The sequence below is a fragment of the Acinonyx jubatus genome, chromosome C1 (assembly GCF_027475565.1).
Source record: "Acinonyx jubatus isolate Ajub_Pintada_27869175 chromosome C1, VMU_Ajub_asm_v1.0, whole genome shotgun sequence".
Classification (NCBI taxonomy): Eukaryota; Metazoa; Chordata; class Mammalia; order Carnivora; family Felidae; genus Acinonyx; species Acinonyx jubatus.
In genome coordinates, this window is record NC_069381.1 from 210817273 (window position 1) to 210837578 (window position 20306).

Genomic DNA, 20306 nt, shown 5'->3' on the forward strand with positions numbered 1-20306 from the left:
CATGACTGACAGACTTCACTAGCTGTGTGGCATTGGGCAAGTCACTTAGCCTCTCTGAGTCCCTGTAAAATGGGATAATAACAGTACCTACCTCATAGGGATGTTGTAAGGCTTATGTGAGTGAATCCACGTAAAAGGGCTTTGAACAGGGCTTTAAGGAACTATATATGGTGTTGGCTGGTCTATTTTCATACTAAATGCTCAATAGTCCCCAGGGTGTAGAGGTTCCTCTGGACCCCGCTCCTCTTTTGTTTCTCTTCCTGTCTGAGGAGAAAGTCTCCTGGTCCCCCTCATCCCTTGCTGGGCCCTTTGAGGAGGAGCAGAACCAAGACACAGGACTCGCAGAGGCCTCAGACCTCCCCTACTCAAAGTTCAGGGACTCGGAGCCTGGGAGGCTGGGGTGGGAGGGAGGAAGGAGGTGGCGCTGGCCGCTAAATTTGTTCATCCTGACTGTCAGTCCCTTAATCTGATCCCCGAGGAACAACGCAGAGGCTTCACTCTGGATGACAAACGAGGAGGGGAGAGGCCTGCCCCGCCTGGACTCTGGGTGAGTAATGGCCTTGCATTAAGATATCAGGCCTGGACGAGAAGAAATGTGCTCTCGCTCCCTCTCTGCTCCAATAAGGTCGGGGAGAGGAGGGGACTTCCTGAGAGCCAAGCCCTGGGAAGGCTGGGGGCTGCTGAGGGGGTTCGAGGGAAGATGTGGGAAGTTTTGGGGGGGGCACACACAGAGAGAATAAGAGACACAGATACAGCAGAGACAGAAGAGACGGGGGGAGGGAGTCAGACAGGGGATGGGGTGTCAGTAATAGAGACACAGGCTCGCTGAGAGACAAGGTGGGGGGGGTGCTGAGAGAAGGAGAGAGGGACAGAGAGACAGATAAGGACTTGGGGGGTGGTGTGTAGAGAGGCGAAGATGCCATATGTCCCTTTTACTGGATCCTGAGCCTCTGGGCTGGGGAGGCACTGGGGGGACATCCTACTGGCTGAGTCTGGGGGGCAGGGCCTCTGGCCACATGGAAAGCACCCTTCCCCCGGCAGCCCACTTCTTGGGGGAAAGGGGACCAGACCCCAGTGTTCCGGCCCCAAGCACCAGTGCTGCTGGAGAAGCCCCTGCCTCACCCAGCCCCAGGGCCCCCATAGCCTGAGTCCCATGATGCAGGGCCTGAGAGTTGGAGGGACCCCTGGAGGCGAAGAAGGAGCCAGGCCCAGAGCAGAACTTAGAGACGGCATGGCTCAGAGTTGGGCCAAGAGCCAGATGGACCCAAGAGACCACGGGGCAGCCTGTCCCTCTGTCCCCATGTGCAGCCTCCCCTGGCACCCTAGGAGCTGTGCTCACGTACCAGCTCAGACAGCAGACCTTGCCTGCCTGGATTCAAATCCTGCCTCTACCCTTTCTGTGGTGTGCCCCCCAGCAGGTTGTGTGACCTGGCTGCGCCTCACATGCTCCATGCCTGCAAAGTGGGGTGATTATGGCCCCTGCTGCGCGAAGCTTCTATGAGGGATCCCTGAGTCACGCCCTGTAAGATGCGTAGAATGGACCCTGGCACTTGCTAATGGTTCATTGAACTTCACAGATCACGGTTGTTTTATTTCCCCCAGGCCCCAGCCAGGACTGTGTAAGCGAGAGGATACCTGCACCCCCTTTAATCCCTCAGCGGGGTCTCCCCAGTGGGGAGACCAGACCTGGGAAACATGGCTCACCTTGGTAAGCCATCAGCCTCTCCATGCCTCAGTTTCTTCATCTGCAAAATGGGCATACCTTTAGGCCTAGTGAGGCTAGTGCATGTAAGCACTTAATAAAGCCTGCAGCGGTGGGGCTCAGATGGCCCAGCCCTCTGCTCTGAGGACCTCCCTGACCTGGCATGCACATCTGCATGGTCATGTACACGTGCGTGCACACGAGCTGGGGAGCAGTGAAGACGCTCCCAGAGGAGACGCTCAGAAACGATGATGAGGTAGGGGAAGCCCCTGATCCCAGGCCTAGGGGCCCATGTACTGGGGATTAGGGGTAGGAAGCCTAGCACCCCACTCTCTGCGCCCCCTCCTTCCAACACCACCTTCACCAGCAGCCCTGGCTTCTGGTCCCACTCAGCTTCCCAGAGCTGCACTCAGATGCTCCACTTGATTTAATGCTCTGCCAGCATCATTTTGAAATTCGTAGTAATTGTTAAACAAGGGGCCCAGCAAATTATGCAGCTCGTCCTACACTTTGCTCCCTAGGGATTAAGCTCCCAAGCTGCCCTGGTCTGTGGCTTGAGCAGGGAGGGTGATTCAGAAAACAAAAAGGGGCTGCCTTAGGAGAAGGGGGTGGGGGGAGGACAAGGCGGAAAGATCATGGGAAGGGCAGAAAACGCAGGAGGTTCACCTCTCTGAGCCCCAGAAGAACGCCAGGCAGCGCGGCGGCGCCCTTTTGATGGGTGGGCCTGAAAGAGGGGACTTGGGGGGGGAAGGGTCAGACTCCCATCAGCTGGGGGTCTACTGGGTTGGTCACAGTCAGAGATCTTCGATTGCTCCAAGGTCTCCCCCCACCCCGAAGCCTGGGTTCGAATCCCTTGTCCCAGATGTGCGACCCTCTGGTTTTACTGAGCCCCCCAAGCCTCCTTGGGACCTGGTGCAGGGCTTTTCTGTCCTTCAAGCCCCGCGTCTCTCACGGAGCGCCACCAGGAGGCGCCCCGCACCTGCTCTGCCCTCCCGAGCCGGGACGCCGGGCCCATCCGTCGGGAGGAGGGGCTTCCTGCGGGCCCGGGGTCGGGAGAGAGCGCCGCTTACAGCCGGGGAACGGCCCCGGAAAGAGCGCGTCTTCGCAGAGCCGCGCACCCTTCTTCTCTCCTGAACCCCCATCGGGTGGCGGGTGTTCCACCAGACACGTCACGGTGCTGTTCCCCCCCACCGCCCCCCCCCCCCCCTCCGTCCGTGGTCCGCTGCTCCGTAGCTCGGGTCGCTCCTCCAGGCCCCGCCAGTGAAGTCCTGGGCCTTCCTTGGAGCACAAGGCCAAGTCCGGGCCTGGTTGGGGCCACACGTGCTGAGCCTCAGATCCCTCCCAGAAGGTTGGGTGTATTAGCTAACTGTCCCCAAACGTGTTTTGTTCAGAGCGGGCCAGCGCTTGTGTACCAGCTTGAGGGCGGGCCTGGAATCAGTAAAATGTAATTAGCTCCTTCTTCGGGCGTTTCTAGTTACTGAGATGCCATTCAGGAGCCCTCAACCCTCCAGACCCTAAAATATGATTTTACAAATATTTGTTGGCAGTAGATAATACTGCCCCAATTGCTTCAAAATTTGAAGTAAAAAGTAAAAAGCCTTCCTACCATGCTGTCCCCATGTGCCTGGTTTCCTCCCACATAACCCCAGATGGCTACTTTTATTAATTTACTGTATAGTCTTCTAAAGAAAATAAAGATCTATGCTCTTATTTTCCCTCTTTTCTTACACAAAAGGAAGCATACTATGCATGCTGTTCTGCATTTTGTTTTCACTAAATGTATCTCAACATTCTTTCTGGAACAGTAGATTCCTTGTTCCTTTTTCACAGCTGCATAGTATTCCACTGTGTGGCTGTTTGCAGTTTATTTAACTCCGCCCTTTCTCGATGAGTGTCTGGGTTGTTGTTGTTGCTTTTTTTTTTGCTCCTGTTAACAACAATGCAGTGAACATCCGTGTACCTCCATCATTTCCTAAATGTGCTTTTGCATCTGTCTGTAGGATAAAATGCCCTAAGTGGAGAGCCAGTTGTGGAATAAGAGTGCTTGTAATTCAGGTAGGGATTGAGCTGGTGTGTCGGGTGCCCCACACACAGCGACAAGACTGTTTTTCAGCAGCCTCACCAACAGAGTGGACTGTCAGGTTTCTGCATTTTTGCCACAAGTCTCCTTGTGTCGGGTGCCCCCAGGAAGCCTGCCTTGACCTCCAGACTGTGGCCCTACCACCCATTTCCCCCCAGCACTCAGGCCTTCTCCTTCACAGCACCTTGTGCATTTGAGAAGACTTACATATTATGTCATTTTCAGTGTTTGCCTCTAGGCTCCATGCAGGCAGAGACTGTTTCCCAGTTCCCAGCACAACACGGGCACCTCAGAGGTGCTGAATACCCCTTTGTTGGCTGGGACGGCCCCCTGTGAGCACCGGACCCGAGGAGGCACTTTGCCTGGGTGGCCTCAGCTGTGCCTCTGAACCGCTTTAGGAGGGAGGCACAGACACTAGTCCCATTGAGCAGACCAGGAGACTGAGGCTCAGACAGGAAGTGATTTGCTCAGGAACTCAGAGCTGGCCAGTAGGGAAGCCCCTTCTCCTCAGCCCTTGTCCCTCCTTCTGAGATCCTAGCTTTACTTTTTCCCTCCTCTGGCCCATGGGAACCCCCAATTTCCAGAAGCAGTCGGACCAGGTCAGGGTAACTCCAAGCTCGGGGTCAGCCCCCTCCACACCGCCTGCAATGATGCAGAGCCATGCTGGGGGCCGGCCTGAGCCCCGGGGGGCCTCTTCTGCCTGCGGGCTCAGCCCCCCTGTTTGGTGGCTATGCCAGGGCTACGGTGACCCCCGTGACTATGCAGCCATCAGAGCCCCTTCCCTGAGGCCCCACGGCAGCGCTGGCTTTGTGCCCGACTGTCACTCTGTTCCCCAGCGGCTCTTTGCGGCGGCTGCCTGCCTCCCTGCCTCCCATTAATCATGTGTGCAGGATTTATTTTCTTCAGCAATTTATTTCAGCAAATGCAATCTGGGTGTGCCCGCAGGTGGGCAGGGTGCTCTGTTGCTGCCAAAGTCACGGAGCCCGGCTCTATTGTCAGGCTGGCAGGCGTGATTCGCCACCGCCCCCCTCCCCGCCGTCAGTCAGCAGGCCTGGCTGAGCCCCGGGGTGGGACGTGAAGGCCCCAAGGACCAGCCCACCCCCGCATCACCATGACCTCAGCGTCCCAAGCAGCCTGAAAGAGCTTGCCTCACTTTCTTTACTGGGGCTTTGCTGCCCCTACCAGGGTTAGCTGGCTAACGGGGCCAGGAGATGAGCCCCCAATATTCCCACCCTGAAACAGGCATCCAGAGGCATTTCCTGACCTGGGGAAGGAAGGGGCCCTCCCCCCCGAACCCCTCCTCCCCGAACCCCTCCTCCCTGGCGATGCTGGACAATTCCTATGACAGTCACAGAGCCGCCCCTGTCGCCACACCTATAACATGTGTCCTCCTTCCTGTGTTCCCTTTGGTCACTCTTGGCCTCTTTCTCTAGGCTGTCAGCAGGATGAGGCAGTCTGGGGCTGAATAGCCCTGAGGCAGAACAGGAACAGTGGTGGGGGAGTGAGGGGTGGTCTGCTTTGTTATGATTTCAAGTGCTGAGTTAGTGCCCCCCCCCCCGCGGTCGTCTGTCCACTCTTAGCCTTGGAAGCAGAAAGGACTGGGGGCAGCAGTAGTACGGGCGATCTACCTGGCACTGGCCCTCACCAAGCCGTCAGCAGCCCCTACCCATGCGTCCCACCCCCGCAGCATCCTCGGGGGTGCAGGCCTCAGCACCTGGGCACCTGCTTCCTCCTTTGGTATCCGTTAGGCCCAGCGCCTGGCCTGGCTACCTCTAATGCTGCAGATAATTCCTCCTGTCGCAAAGCCATTACCCTGCAAATGGGCCACGCTTTAGTGTGTGTGTGTGTGTGTGTGTGTGTGTGTGTGCGTGCGCGCGCGCGTATGCAGGAGAGGGGGCGGCTGCAGCAGGCAAAGCGCCTTGTTTATGCCTTACCGCCATAATTGTCTCAGGAGATTTATTGGCTGCACCCTCTGCAGGCCCCCTCCCTCCACCCCCCAGCCTCTGGTCCCCTGCCCAAGCTGCTGGCCTCTGCTGGTCCCCAGGTGATGGGGCCTGGAGCTCCGTGTAGGGGGCACAGGGGGCAGGATGTGCCCAGCTGGAATGTGGTTATGGAGGGGCCCTGATGTGTGTGCACTCCCCTTCTACTCCATGCCTGGTAGCTGGACTCAGACAGGAGACAGTGGCTGAGGCACCCCTGACATGGCCTTCCAGATCTCAGGGGCCCTGGGGGTGCAAGATGGGTGCTGGAAGGACTTTGGTGTCAGGCATCCGGGCCTTGATTTCTCCTATGCCTCCTCGCTCCAACTCCTCCTGGCCCCTCATCTCTGCCAGCTACTTTGTCCATCATTGCAGATCTCGCCCACCCCCAGATGTCATCACAACTGCTCCACCTTGTCCCCTCCTGCCCCTCTGGGGCACAGCCAGGCCTCCTGAGGAGGGGGCCAAGCCCTCCACCCTTTCAAGAAGAGCCTTCCACCTTTGTGTTGAGCCCTGGGCAAATCCCGGCAGGTTGACACAGTCAGAAGGCACCTGTGGACTCAGGAGGAGGCAGGGCTGGGCAGTGGTCAAGGGTGTGGCCTTCAACAACAAGCGGGACTGCTTTTAGTCTCTGCTCTTCCAGTTTCTATTGGTGTGGTCTTGGGCACACCACTCAGCTCCTCTGAGCCTCAGTGGCCTTATCTGTAAAATGGGTCTGATAACACTTACCTCAAACAGTCATTATAAAGTCATTGTAATACATCGAACCACAGGAAATTGCCCTATATTCAACCAATTTTTGGCATTAATATTTATTGGATGAAACACTGCAGGAACAAACTTTGTATCATTGATAAGTTTCCTCCTTGTGCCCACACGGTTCTTGTTACATTCTTCATGTTCTACATTTGGCTAAATGCTACCTGCTGGTTTTAAAGAATTCAAGCGAGGCAAGGAAGCACAAAGAAGAAAGCAAAAAGCAAAACAAAATAGAAATAAATCTCCCTATCAGAAATAGCTGTAATTAATGAATAACCACCATTTCCAGTAATCTCTTTTTGCATTGATGCGGATAAGACGTTTAGAGAGATAAATTGATAGAAGTATTGCTATAAAGGGACCTGATTGAATATCTTAAATATAATGTATTAAATCTAATTTCGGTTTATCTTAACAAAAGAAAATAAACGGAAGTAACACTGAAGGAAACCACATGACTCCAGTAAATATCTCTTCATCAGAAAGACCATGTTTTCTAAAAAGATCATCTCATGGTAACAAAAAGATTTGAAAGCAACAAGAAAAATTATTGATTAGGGATAATCGATCATGTAGGAGAAGAAGAAATGTGAATATTACAGTCGAAATCGAGGGCATTAAATTAACAAGTTTCAAAGAAACACAACTGACAGCAAAATAGAGAAAAGGGAAGGAAAACGTATGGAGAGAAACCACAGGAAAGAAAGACAATAGACACAGAAGAGAGGAGGCAGGCAGAACCCTGGAAAGGGTCTGCATTCTTTCCCCGACAAGGCTGAGCAGTGGTATGCAAAATTTTGCACCTTTTCAACTTAAAAGAGTTTTGCCTAGACACCCTCCTTCTCTAAAGGTTTCCATCATGTTTAAATGGTAAAAAAAAAAAAAAAAAAAAAAAAAAGACAATTTCTGGCATGTTATAAATATTGACTCCCCCCCCCCTTTTTTTTAGAGAGACGGAGAGCAGAGTGGGGAAGAGGGGCAGAGGGAGAGAGAGAGAGAGAGAGAGAGAGAGAGAGAGAGAGAGAGAGAGAATCTCAAGCAGGCTGCATGCTGGGTGGGCTCAATCCCATGATCCTGGGATCATGACCTGAGCCAAAATCAAGAGTCAGAAGCTCAGCTGACTGAGCCACCCAGGCTTTTAGATAAAACTGTTACAGGTCTTGGGGAGCCTGGGTGGCTCAGTCGGTTGAGCGTCCGACTTCGGCTCAGGTCATGATCTCACCGCTTGTGAGTTCGAGCCCCGCATCGGGCTCTGTGCTGACAGCTCGGAGCCTGGAGCCTGCTTCAGATTCTGTGTCCCTCTCTCTCTGCCCCTCCCCTGCTCATGCTCTGTCTCTCTCTCTCTCTCTCTCAAGAATAAATAAAACATTTTTTAAAAAATTTAAAAACTGTTACAGGTCTTTTCTGAATGGACCTGACCATTTCGAAGAACAGAATGGCAATTTCACATGGTGCAACTGGGGAGGTGAACCGCCCAGCCCAGAGCCGGCCTGCAGCGGCACTCACCCCAGCAGCTGTCATAGCGGAGCGAGCCTGCGTCCTCTATAAACCCAGGTGACCTCGCGCTTCTTCGTTTCTGTTTTCCTGGAAATTTTTACAAAATTCCTTTGAACTCTCCAACTTCTCTCACTAAATGAAAATAAGTTGGGGTCTCTGATTAAAACAGAAAAGCAGATTCTCCCCCCCCCCTGCCCCCCAGGGATGCCAGTGGCCAAGGTAGAGGGGTGGCCCCACAGGAGAAGGGAGGACTGCCCTGGGAGGAGGGGAGTGGTGGGGATGACCCCCTTCCCCTCCCAAGCCCTTCAGAAGAGGCTGACGGGAAAGGGTGGTGAGAAGGGGTGGAGCCCGAGGAGATTGTGGGGTGTGTACAAAATGTTGCATTCTGAAAGGGGGGCGTGGGAGTGGACTGAATGCACCCACGCTCTGTGGCTCCTGCCCAGAATATTGGGTAAAAAGCGAGGTGGGAGGCCAGGGGTCTCGCCAACCTCAGAGAGCCCCACGTGCAGGTTCTAGGACATTCCATTCTCAGAGACCCATTCAGCCTGCGGGGGGGACAGCCCCTGCCTCAGCAACCCCCACCCCAGACAGCAGCCTTGCCTCTCCCTCTTAAAGTCAAGTTCAGCTCAGAGGGAGGGGGAAGGTCACAGTAGCAAGTAGAGCTGACAAGCTGAAGGAACCAGGCAATCCATGAGGAAGGCCCCACAGGGCCAGGGAGCCCCCTAGACAGACACCCTCTGAGCGAAAGGCCACACACAGCCTGGGGAGCCCCACCCCCCACCACGGCCCTGTATCCCATTCTCTCTTGTCCTCTGGGCTCCCACATCTCCCGTGCTGCCCTGCGGGATCAGGCCCTCTCTGCCCTCGCTGTGTCCATGCAGGGAAATAGCATCCTATCAATTCCAGCACATTCATCAAGTGCTGATCTAGAGCAATGACGATAACTCCTGCCAGCCCTTTGCAGGAAGCCTAACAGGTGTTCTTTAATTCTCCCAGAGAGATGGCTGTTATCATCCTATTTCACAGATTGAGAACTTGAGGTTGAGAGAGGATGATGAGTATTAGTTTCCTGGAGCTGCCGTCAACTGGCTTCAAACAACAGAAATTTGTTCTCTCACAGTCCTGGAGGCTAGACGTCCAAAATCAAGGTGCCGGCAGGAGGCACCTGGGTGGCTCGGTTGGTTAAGCATCTGACTCTTGGCTTCGACTCAGGTCACGATCTCATGGTTGTGGGATGGAGCCATGTGTTGAGCTCCGGGCACCACGCTGGGCTTGGAGCCTGCTTGAGATTCTCTCTTGCCCTCTCTCTCTGCCCCTCCCCTGCTCATGCTTGTTCTCTCTTCAGAATCTGCATCAGAATCTGGCTTGTGGCCACTTTTGTGCCTAGCAGGCCACTTTGGATCATGGCTGTGGGTCCCGCTAGTCTGTCCAGAGACACTGCCCCCGAAGGTGGCCTGCTCGGCTGTTAGCTGAATCTGCTTCCTGCCCTTTTGCCCATTCCCCCGGCAGGGGCCAGGAGATCAGGAGGGTTTGGGGTGGAGGGAGGGGTGAGCACATCATGGCAGAAGGGGCCTGAGGAGGGATGAAGAGGAAGGTCATCCCCAGAGGACAAGTATAGAGACCTAGAGCGACAAGTGTCCGGGTCTCTCCTTCCCGTTTCCAGAGGCCCAGGATCCCCCCACCATCCTCGGAACACAAAAGCAGCCTCTGTGCCGGTGGGAAAGCTACAGGGCTGGAGCTTCCTCACATGGACCTGCTGGACTTTTCCAGAAATATCAACAAAGGTCCAAGTTTCTTTCCATCCCTCTTTTGAAGCAGGAGCTTGGGGCTGAAGCGTTGCCTGCACCTGTGGGAGGGGTCGAGGTGGGCGGCTGTGACCACGGGGGGTGTGGGTGGAGAAACCGGGGGCTGTGGATGCCACTAAAAGTCGCCTCCAGGCCCTCCTTCACCCTAGACAGTCACCCTGCCCCTCCCACTCCCCAAAACAGGGCAGCAAAGAGGAAGGGATGCGGGAAGAGCAGAAGGGGGAAGTCCCCAGCTCTGCCGGGTCCCAAGATCACCAACCGTGAGAGATGCTCGTGCCATCCAGCCCCCAGAAGGTGTCACTTGTCTCTCCCAGCTACGCTCCAGGGAGAAGGACAGCACTGCACAGACTGGACATAGGTGTGCAAGGAGGGGGCCCCAGCCCCTGCACAGGAGGAGCTGACGGGGGAACAGGAGACGCCAGGACTGCTTGGGACGGGCTGAGGTTCATGTGCAGGAGGCAGGTGATTTGACGCTGGAGCCTGAAGAGGGGCCAGTACTGACCATCCGTTTCTTCAGTTGTTTAACAAACACAGTGTGTCAGGCTCTGTTCTAGGTGCTGGGGACACCACAGGGACGAGGCGCAAAGCCCTGCTCCCCTGCAGCAGACAGACGACAAATAACCAAGCTCACACTTGCAGAGGGCTCTGACCAGATTGTTGGGGAATCTCGACTGGCTGGGAAATAGACGTGAAATTGTTTCATTCTTCCAGGCACTGCCCTGGGCAGAGGCTGCTTTCCGGCTGGAAGCGGCAGCTCCCTGGCCAACACCCGGCCAGATTCTGAGCCTTCTCCACCTGCCAGGTTAGAGTCTTCTCTTTCTGGGCATTGCCCGGTGAAACCCCAGTTTCTCTCTTGATGCAAACCTCCTCTCTCCTCCCTGTGCTCAGGTGGACCTTCAGAAGCTCTATGCCGATGAGCTGGTGGGTGGAGGGCTCCCCTGGCCCTCAGTTCTTCACTGTTGCGTAGGGAGAGAGAGAGAGGAGTCTGCTCCCGACGTTCCTGGGCCAGGGAGCCCCAGAACCACGACTCCTTTTCTGTGAACAGTACCGGGGGTCCAACTTGCTCACCAATGGAGAGTTCACTTGGGGCACTCCCTGTGCTCAGCAAGGCCCCACACTTGGTTTAACATGCTGCTGCCATGGTCTCGAAATTCTTAACAATTGTGGAACAAGGGGCCCTGCATTTGCATTTTTCACCCAGACTGTTACAACATACGTAGCCGGTCCTGCCTGCCAGACATGCGTGTTACAGCTGCGTCCAGCTGGCCACGTCACTCCACACTGCGCTCCGCCCCCAACGCTGCAACAGTCCCCAAAAGCCTGAAGCCGCAGACTCATCCACTCTCCAGGCCGGCTCTCCGGGCTGTGGGCACACGTGAGACTGCCCTCTGTACGTTCTGAGGGACCAGGAACCTCAGGGTGCGGGTATCAGCCTCTCCTCACTAGGCAGCCCCCACCCCACCATCCTCAGGAGCCCCCCGGGCCGGACGGCGGGTCCCCTGGCTAAGCTGAACTCCAATGGGACACCGAAATGCCAGCCTCTCCCTCCTGTCGGCTCCCTTGATTCCTGAACAAGGGATTCCTTCATCCTTCCGGGGTCCCTGCCCTTCCTTCCAGCTCTGCTGCAGACATGAGGGAAGATGCTCTCTCCCTCAAATCTGTGCAGTCCCCAAGGCTCTCCCCCACCGGCCCCCACCTCTTCTCCTCTGCACGTGGGCGAGGGCCTTTGGGGAGGATGTGGGTCTGACAGGGCCCGGCCGTGAGCCCTGCAGTGACAAGGCGGTCTGGGAGGGTCTGCCACTTGACTAGCCTGTGGGAGACCCAGCCCCTTGGGACAGGCAAGTCCCCACCAGACAGCCGGCAACAGAGCAGCAACTGCTCTGAAGAAGGTGCCAGAGGGGATGTGGCAGAGAAGAGGACACGCTGTCGGGATGGTGGCCATTCCAGTGGAAGAGGCCGAGGACGACCAGGAGGACCAGTCACCAGTAATAAAAAAGTTGCATCAAACGTGGGTTTCGACCTGGTTCTCAAGAGGCGACCTGAGGAAGTGGATGAAACTGACCAGACTTGGGGTATATATACATGGAGGAGAGGCGAGGGGAGGGAAGGGCAGAGGAGGGGAGGGGAGAGAAGGGGAGGGGAGGAGAGGGGAGAGGAGGGGAGGGGAGGAGAGGGGAGAGGAGGGGAGGGGAGGAGAGGGGAGAGGAGGGGAGGGGAGAGGAGGGGAGGGGAGGAGAGGGGAGAGGAGGGGAGAGGAGGGGAGGGGAGGGGGGGAGGGCAGGGAAAGAGAGAAGAGGAGAGGAGAGGAGAGGGCCCTGGCTGGCAGGGGGGGGGGGAAGGGGGATTGGGGGCGGTGCAGGGAAGCGGCAGAGGGCGGCGGGGTTGAGTGAATCACCATCTGTGCTGTAAGGCCCCTAATTTTCTCTGGCAGTGGCGCTGGGGCAGGAGAGGCAGTAAACAGACCAGCAGCTTCTGGTCTTTTTCGGCCTCCCACCGGTCCTTGAAGACCAGCAGAGGCAGAAGGGGGGGCGGGGGCGGGGGTGGGGTGAGGTGGCTCAAAGGCTCCGGCCTGGCCCGCCTGGCTTTGGCAGGATCCAAGTGGCTGAGGGACCAAGGTGCCAAATGCCAACAAAGCATGCCCCTCCTTGTGGCATTCTCCAGTGAGAGCGGCCACAGGGGGCTCCGTCTTGGGGGGAGCTCGCTCCAGGCCTTAATCTCTCCAGCTTGGACACCGGCTCCGAGGGCGGCATTGGCCTCTCCGCCCAGGGGCCTGTGAGGCTTTCCAACCACCTTCTCTGCTTTCTGGGTCCCCTACCTTGGCGGCTCTTTCTTGGAACCACAGATCATTTGCTTTGGACACTTTCTTCAAGTATAGGCTGTGTTGAGAGTTAACACCCTCTCTGCCAAGAATTTGGAGATGGTGGATAAGAAAGTAGATAGCCCCAGGGATCGTGGGTGGCTTAGTCAGTTGAGCATCTGACTTCGGCTCAGGTCATGATCTCAAGGTTTGTGGATTCCAGCCCCACGTCGGGCTCTGTGCTGACAGCTCAGAGCCTGGAGCCTGCTTCGGATTCTGTGTCCCCCTCTCTCTCTGCCCCTCCCCTGCTTGAGCTCCCTCTCTCCCTCTCCCTCTCTCTCAAAAGTAAATAAACATTTTTTTTAAGTTAAAAAAAAAAGAAGACAGGTATCCCCTATCTAGGCATACACCCTCTTGAGATGGATGTTCTGATGAATACAAGTAATTTCCAACTTTATAATATTCACTCACAATAACCCATACTCAGACACTATTTCATGGCATTCCTGAACCAGAGGGATTGTCTTCATGAGGTGCGGTGGTAACGGGGAGGGGAAGGGGGCATCCCCAGTGGTGTGCTGGGTAATGTTGACCTGGCTCTTGCGGGGCGGAAGGCAGGGAGGCTCTGATTTGTACGGGGTGCTGGTTTCCGTGGTGTAAATCCTCCCACAGTGGCTGGTTTCAAGCTACCAATATGATGTCACCCAGTGCAGACTTGGGAAGAGACGTCTATGTTCAGCCCTCCAGAGCCAACATGAGCAACTCCAGCACAACACTGGGTGGGTGGCAACCTCCAGTGGGGCTCCAGCGGGTGAAAACCTCTTTGTGGCCAGCGCCCAAGGATGGGGGGAGTGGAGAATCAAAATGATGGGACATCTCGGTGATCACGGAGGAGGAGAGTTTCAGAGAGGAAAAAGAGGCCACGCACATTCTCTGCTGGCCAGCGGCATAGAAGGAAGAAGTTGGAGAAGCTGCTGGAACTGGTGCCCCCCTTCCCTGCATCTCACCCATCACCCCTGGGGCCCCTGGCTCAAGGCTATCTCTGCAGGTCTGGGGCTCTGTCTTACGAAGCAAGGCAGGTTCCGATCAGAGGCTCGTTCACCTGCGCAGAAGGAGAAAGGGCTGGAGAAGACAGGACACTGTGTTACAAGGGCAACGTCATGGCAGAATCTGGTCTGGGAAGCCACCAGGCCTGCCAAAGTCACCCTGGGTCACCGGCATGAATTGGGGTGCCAAGATCCTTTTTCTGGGCCCCAGGACATTCTGTGGGGGCGGAAGGGCACCTCCTCTCTGCCCCAGGTGGGAGCTTGGTCCCAGGAGAGCTGCTCGTTTGTGGCCCTTCCCGTGAGACTCCAGAAGATTCCCTCCGGCCAGATCAGGGTCATAGCAACTGAGAACAATGCTGGACAGGCCGAGCGAGCACTGTGTAGGGGCAGGGGGTCTGGGAGAGCGTCAGAAGCTGCTGGGGCCGGTCCTACCCAAACTGGGCCACTGGTGGGGCCTTTCATGTCTGCCTTCCTCTCGGGGCCTGCCTTTGCCTCTTCCCACCCCACCACCCCCAGTGCGGCAATTACGGCGCTAATTAGGGCGCTTTGATCATCTTTAGAAATGGCTACATCGGGGAGAGACGCTGCCAAGCAATTAGGGGCACAGGGGCTGGGAGCTCGGGCACCTCCTCAGGGGGTGGGGCTGCCGAGGACCCTCACACACCCCCTGCCCTCCTCCCTCCAGGAGTGTGTGCCCCCAGCACAGTCCTAAACTCCTCAGGGAATAGAGGCAGATGGGACTCCCCCCGCCATCAGAGCCTCGGAGACAGGGCCAGCCCCTGCCCACCAGCCCCCCTCTGCCTGGCCCCCAGCCCAACTGTCAGCTCTTCTGGCCTGTCCAGGCCCCTTTGATGGAGCCGCAGAAACAAGGGTTCCTTTGACAGAAGGGGGGCCTCAGAGCTGGGACCGTGGGACTTCAAAGGTGAGGGTCGAGCCCCCATCCCGATCCCTCCCCCAGCCCTGGCCCCACTCCCGAGTACCCCCCCAGCCTGTCCTCTATATAGCCCCCCAAGCCCCAGTCCCCTGTGGGCTCCCGGGAGTTAAGGGCCAGGTGAGGGACCGACTGAGGGAAGTGGGTGATTTTGATGTACGAGAACAGAGTCGGATGATTTGAGGGACACGAATTCAGGGCCCAGGGACAGAAAGGCAGTGGGAGGCAGACACCCAAGGATAAGCACCTGGAGGGCAGACTCCGAGGGGGAAAGAGGACGGGGTCGCTCGTCCTGGCTGTTGGTCACCATGCTGCTGCCTGTGCTGCTGCTGCTGCTGCCCTTCCCAGACCTACCGTCTGTCGCTGGGCACCCACTGTACATGCGCCTGCCCCCTAGCACCCTGCAAGGTGAGCCCGGGCTGCTCTGAGGGGGCGGCGGAGGTGGGAGGAGCTCAGAGGAAGTGGGGTGGGGCTGGTGAGCATGACCTTGCCACCCCCACTCATTGAGGCCTTTGGCCCCCTCCGCCCACCCTGCAGGGAGAAGGGGCCAGAAACGGAGGCATGGGTGGGAGAGGGAGGGGGAGGACCAGTGTGCACAGGGAAGGGGACCTGGCAGCCACTGCCAAGGGGTATGCTTTGGGGAAGGTTCCGGGTTTAGCAGGAGGAAGGGGTCCAGGCGGGCAGCTCCTTGGCTATCTGGGCCCAAAGGTAGGCAACTCGGTGACAGGTATTTTGTCCGTTAGCCTGAGTTTTGTGATGTCGCTACCTCTGAGGTGCTGTTTTTCCTTCAAGATGTTTAAGGCAAGTCCCTCTTTAAAGATTCCAGCCCAGCTCAGGTCAAGTGGGTTGAGAATCTGGGACCATCTGCTCCGAGCGCTGGGCCCTCAGGCCCCTGGGGCTCTCTCTCCTCCCCATTCTGCCCGGTGCTCCTGGAGCCTGAGCTGCTTCCCCCTGTCTCCCGAGGCAGGCTCAGGGCTGGAGCCTGAGGTCCTTCCCCAGCCATGCATGATTGTACCCTCTGTCCCAGCAGCTCTGTCAGCCCAGGGGACGAAAGCGCTGCAGGCTGCCCAGAGGAGCGCCCAGTGGGCAGTAAATCGAGTGGCAATGGAGATCCAGCACAGACTGCACGAGTGCAGAGGCTGTGCCAACCACACGGTCCCGTGCCCGGGTGAGCTCGCACTGACTACCTGTGTCCGTGCTCCTGTCCACCCCATCCCTTCCCTCCAGACTTGACTCCCTCTCGGAGACAGAAACTAGGTGGGGCTACAACAGAGATGATGCTTAAGAAGGTCTCTCCAAGAGGCAGGAGCAGGCCAGGCATGGGGCACAGCGCGTGCCAAGGCAGGAGGGCAGGGACAGTGAGAAGTTTATGGCTGCTGAAACGGACCCTGACGGCTGGGGGGGGGGAGGGGGGGGTGGGGGTGGAGTAACAGAAGGGGAGCGGCAGCGCAGGGAGAGGGCCCAGGCTCTGCCGGGGGTGCAGGAAGGCGGGAGGGTAGCAGTGAGGCTCAAAGGTCTGTGTCTCAGCAGGACCTGGGCGTCCTAGGCCACAGGCGCAGGATCCAGCCGCCCCAGGTAAGGCTGAAAGGGCTCGACGGGGTTAGGGCTGAGGGCAGGGTGAACCCTGGAGGAGCCTCAAGGGTCAGGGCGGCAAGGACTTGTCCCTTGTGACTCCGATGCCACCTTTCTAGGGCCGTGTGGCGAGCGGCGCCCGAGCACTGCCAACGTGACGCGTGCCCACGGCCGCATTGTCGGAGGTAGCGCTGCGCCCCCGGGGGCCTGGCCCTGGCTGGTGAGGCTGCAAGTCGGGGGGCAGCCTCTGTGCGGCGGCGTCCTGGTGGCGGCGTCCTGGGTACTCACCGCGGCGCACTGCTTCGCGGGGTACGTTGGGCCCCAGGCCCCTGACCAGCCCAGATCCCTAACGCTTGGTCCAATGCTTCCTTCCGGGGTCGTCGGGCGGGCGACACGTACGAGGGCCGGTCTCTGCTGCCCCCTGGCGGCGGCCACCGCCCTGCCCAGCTCCGGGGCCTCGAGGCGCCCACGCCGCCCAGCCAGGGAGCAGCTATCAGGGGACCACCCGCCCGGCTCGGGGGGCCTCCTGGGGACCGCCGCCTCGCCCTGGCCCACCCTCCCTGCCCCGCGAGTAACAGCGGAGAAAGAACCCGGCCTGCGGGCTTGCTGGGTGGTGCCTGTGGGCGGAGGGCAGGGTCTCCAAGGGACCCGCTGCACCCTTGTCCTGCGTATCACCCGCCGCTCTCCCCGCAGCGCCCAGAACGAGCTTCTGTGGACGGTGACGCTGGCCGAGGGCCCCCGGGGGGAGCAAGCGGAGGAGGTGCCGGTGAATCGCATCTTGCCCCACCCCAAGGTGAGAGGACAGTTCCCAGGCTCTCGGAGTCGGGAACGGCACCCCCACCCCACGCTTCATTGATATTGCGCCGTCACCCCCTCCGCAGTTTGACCCGCGGACCTTCCACAACGACCTGGCCCTCGTGCAGCTGTGGACGCCGGTGAGCTGGGCAGGGGCCGTGCGCCCTGTGTGCCTGCCCCAGGGGCCCCGGGAGCCCCCAGCTGGCACGGCTTGCGCCATCGCGGGCTGGGGGGCCCTCTTCGAAGGTATGGGGCAGACCCGGGCCTGGGTGAGGCGCGAGTGTGAGTGGGAAGAATGGGGTGCTGGGGTGATGGAGTTTGGGAAGGCCGGGGGTGTAGCGAATCTGACTTCCTTGCTTCGCAAAATGCTGCCTGGTCTTGCAGGGGGGTAGGAATCAAGGAGGGCAGGGCGGGGGAGGGGGACCCCCCCCCCCCGGAAGCGACACTCCTGCCCTGAAGGCCTGAGCACCCTCCACCATTTCCCTGTAGACGGGCCTGAGGCTGAGGCGGTCAGGGAGGCCCGAGTGCCCCTGCTCAGTGCTGACACCTGCAAAAGGGCCTTGGGGCCCGAGCTGCACCCCAGCAGCATGCTCTGTGCCGGCTACCTGGCCGGGGGCATCGACTCATGCCAGGTATGAGCCCTGATTGACTGGAGGGTGCCGGAGGGTCCTGGTTCCCCAGGGAAAGAACAGCCTCTTTCCTTCCACAGTCAGGCTGTCATTCAACTTGTCTGAGCCTCTATGTTCTCATTGCTAAAATGGGTACAAGAAGTAACCCCAGGAGAATTCAAAGCTGCCTGCCAAGTGTAAAGCTGGCATAGGAGGGGGCAGGTCAATGTAGTACCCTCTCTTTTGACTCGGGTCCCGCAGGGTGACTCCGGAGGCCCCCTGACATGTTCTGAGCCTGGCCCCCGCCCCAAGGAGGTTCTGTACGGGGTCACCTCCTGGGGGGACGGATGCGGAGAGCCAGGGAAGCCCGGAGTCTACACTCGAGTGGCCGTGTTCAAGGACTGGCTCCAGGAGCAGATGAGCGGTGAGCGCCCCATTCCTATTCCCCCCTCCCCGAGTGTCCCGCTAACAGCCCTGGAACAAGCCCATCTTCACCCCGCCCGCCCCCCAGCCCCTTAGGGCGTCAAGAAAGCCTGTCTCCCTTCAGGGGAGGGCTGCGGAAGCTAGGCCCCAAAGCCAGGGCTGAGATGGTCCCCGTCGACCCCTGTAGCAATCCCCTCCAGCCGGGAACCCAGCTGCCGGGAGCTTCTGGCCTGGGACCCTCCCGCGGAGCCGCAGGCAGACGCCGCCCCGCCGTGCGCCTTCTACTCCCGCCTGTGCTCCGGGCCCGCGGTCGCCTGTGCGCGTCTGGCGCAACAGCAGTGCCTGCAGCGCCGGAGGCGATGCGGTCAGTCCAGTTCCCAGGGCCGGGCCGGGAGGGCAGGGGACCTGGCCCACGTCTGACCTCCACCCGGACGCTTGTCCTGCCCGCAGAGCTGCGCTCGCTGGCGCACACCCTCCTGGGCCTGCTGCGGGGCGCTCAGGACCTGCTCGGCCCGAGCCCAGGGATGCGGCGTCTGGCCCCAGCCCTGGCTCGCTCCGCTCTGTCGCTCCTAGAGCCTCCCAGGCACCCTGCCCGCGAGCAGCGGCTACATCCAGGTACCCCGTGCCTTCATATTCCAGCCCCCGCACGCCGACTCCGCGCGGCGGAGGTGATCCCCTAACCCCGCGTCTCCCCAGGATCGCGGGCTGCAGGCGCGCGGTTCCCGAAGCGGAGACCAGAGCAGCGCAAGGAAGGGAACGGTAAGGGCGCCCCCTGCCGGCCTTTGCAGGGAGAGTAGCAGGCCAAGGGCGGCCAACCCTGCGGGGATTCTCCCAAGGTCCGCTCTGGGAAGCGGTTACCCACCCATGGGGCAACCAGCAGACTAGCTCTCCCCACCCGACCCCTCCCCCTGGAGCAGGGAGGATGACTCTTTGGGGGCACTTGTGGCTTTGGGCCGCCCTCAGGGTCAGCAGAGACCATTTGCTGAACCTCAGTTTCCCTGTGTGTAGCATGAGAAGAAATCTGCCCACTGGGAGGCCATTCTGGGGTCCTGGTGGGAATCCCTCTCCCAGCTCCTTGCTGGTGTCAGTTTTCTGTTATTCCCGGGACCTCTCCCCTTCCTTCAGGCTGCCCTGGGTTGGAGACGCTGCAACAGAAGTTGGCCACCCTTCAAGGCACCCATGCCTGGATCCTACAGGTCCCATCAGAGCACTTGGCCATGGACTTCCATGAGGTAGGTCCTCAGGCTTCCCACATTCGCTCACAGTGGCCTCAGAAGCCGACCTGGGTCAGCCCTAGTAGGTAGGGGGGACAGAAAGGGCACCCTCCACAGCAAGAGGGAGGACCTGCCAGCAGCTTGCAGTGGAGGCAGGGGTGTCTTGGGAGAAAAGGGTGGGGAGGGCAGCTGTGTGTAAGCTGGGTGCTAGCTGGGGTGGATGGGAACTTGTGAGGGAAAGGTGTGAGTGGAAGGGTCGTGGGGGGGGTCCAAGTGAGCAGAAGTGTGCAGGATCGGGGGCTATGGAGGGGAATGGATCTGGGTGAGAGTTTCTGGGGGCCACAAGGGGGGAGACCCAGTGAGGTTGTGAGCCCCGATTCTCCTTCTGCAGGTCCTGGCAGATCTGGGCTCCAAGACACTGACCGGCCTCTTCCGAGCCTGGGTGCGGGCAGGCTTGGGGGGCCAGCATGTGGTCTTTGGTGGCCTGGTGGGCCTGGAGCCAGCCACGATGGCCCGTAGCCTTCCCCGGTTACTGGTGCAGGCCCTGCAGGCCTTCCGCTTGGCCACCCTGGCAGAGGCAGAGGGACCCCAGATGGGTGCAAGGTAGAGTGGGGGGGCACCACCCACCGAGCCCTCCGATTCCTTCGGCCCGGGGGCCATGAACCACATCTGGACCCCTAACCCCCCCGTCAGGACCTACTGCTCCCAGGGGCTCCTATGATGACAAACTGTCACAGCCACAGTTGGCTGGGTGTGGGGGGCGGGGGACCTGGGTCCGTGTGTCTTTCCGTGTGTCTTCCCAGATGTGCCATCGGAAAATCACAGCTGCTTCAATAAACATTATTTATGACCTACACAGATGACTCTGGAGCTTTCTTGGGAACTGGACGGGTGGACGTTAGACAGGGCCAGACAGGGCCCTGCCTCCAGAAGCAGTTGGCGGAGGTCACAAAGACACTGGAGAGAGGCTGCTAAGCCCCCAGCTCAGCATTCTGTCTGCCCCCCCCCCAAGAAACAGCCACAGCTGAGTGTCACCACTCCCCTAGGCATGACTGACCAGCACTGCCCCCAGTGTCCAGGGCCCCTACCCAGCCCCCA

The 20306-nt window shown here is 58.8% G+C and overlaps 1 protein-coding gene and 1 long non-coding RNA gene across 5 annotated transcripts; both read left to right on the forward strand.

Annotated features, from left to right (window-relative positions):
* Positions 1 to 97: 97 nt before the first annotated feature.
* LOC106975889 (uncharacterized) lies at positions 98 to 11894 on the forward strand. Of its 2 annotated transcripts, XR_008295636.1 has the most exons (5): positions 98 to 547; positions 1603 to 1958; positions 7918 to 8074; positions 10534 to 10624; positions 10711 to 11894. It is a non-coding gene; the product is annotated as an uncharacterized LOC106975889 (long non-coding RNA). The 2 variants fall into 2 exon arrangements; XR_001430379.3 differs by lacking the exon at positions 10534 to 10624 and having other exon boundaries at positions 107 to 547.
* A 1292-nt stretch (positions 11895 to 13186) lies between these two features.
* On the forward strand, positions 13187 to 20214 carry PRSS56 (serine protease 56). Of its 3 annotated transcripts, XM_027047709.2 has the most exons (14): positions 13187 to 15004; positions 15627 to 15764; positions 16124 to 16171; positions 16288 to 16477; positions 16862 to 16961; positions 17050 to 17209; positions 17453 to 17595; positions 17833 to 17995; positions 18182 to 18358; positions 18445 to 18609; positions 18691 to 18753; positions 19120 to 19226; positions 19600 to 19811; positions 20068 to 20214. In XM_027047709.2, exons 1-14 carry the CDS (start codon positions 14905 to 14907, stop codon positions 20069 to 20071), a joined length of 1770 nt encoding a protein of 589 aa, XP_026903510.1. In that variant the 5' UTR covers positions 13187 to 14904; the 3' UTR covers positions 20072 to 20214. The 3 variants fall into 3 exon arrangements, with proteins under 3 accessions (XP_026903510.1, XP_026903520.1, XP_053071935.1); XM_027047719.2 differs by lacking the exon at positions 20068 to 20214 and having other exon boundaries at positions 13189 to 15004; positions 16127 to 16171; positions 19600 to 20064; XM_053215960.1 differs by lacking the exons at positions 13187 to 15004; positions 20068 to 20214 and having other exon boundaries at positions 15011 to 15764; positions 19600 to 20064.
* The last annotated feature ends 92 nt before the right edge of the window (positions 20215 to 20306 follow it).

Bases quoted from the DNA above. Each gene is read 5' to 3' on its own strand.
- PRSS56 (XM_053215960.1), top strand. From the start codon at position 15,158: ATGGGTGGGAGAGGGAGGGGGAGGACCAGTGTGCACAGGGAAGGGGAC. The intron at 16,962-17,049 runs GTGAGAGGACAG...CCCCCTCCGCAG, and splicing joins GCATCTTGCCCCACCCCAAG to TTTGACCCGCGGACCTTCCA. The intron at 17,996-18,181 runs GTGAGCGCCCCA...CGACCCCTGTAG, and splicing joins GCTCCAGGAGCAGATGAGCG to CAATCCCCTCCAGCCGGGAA.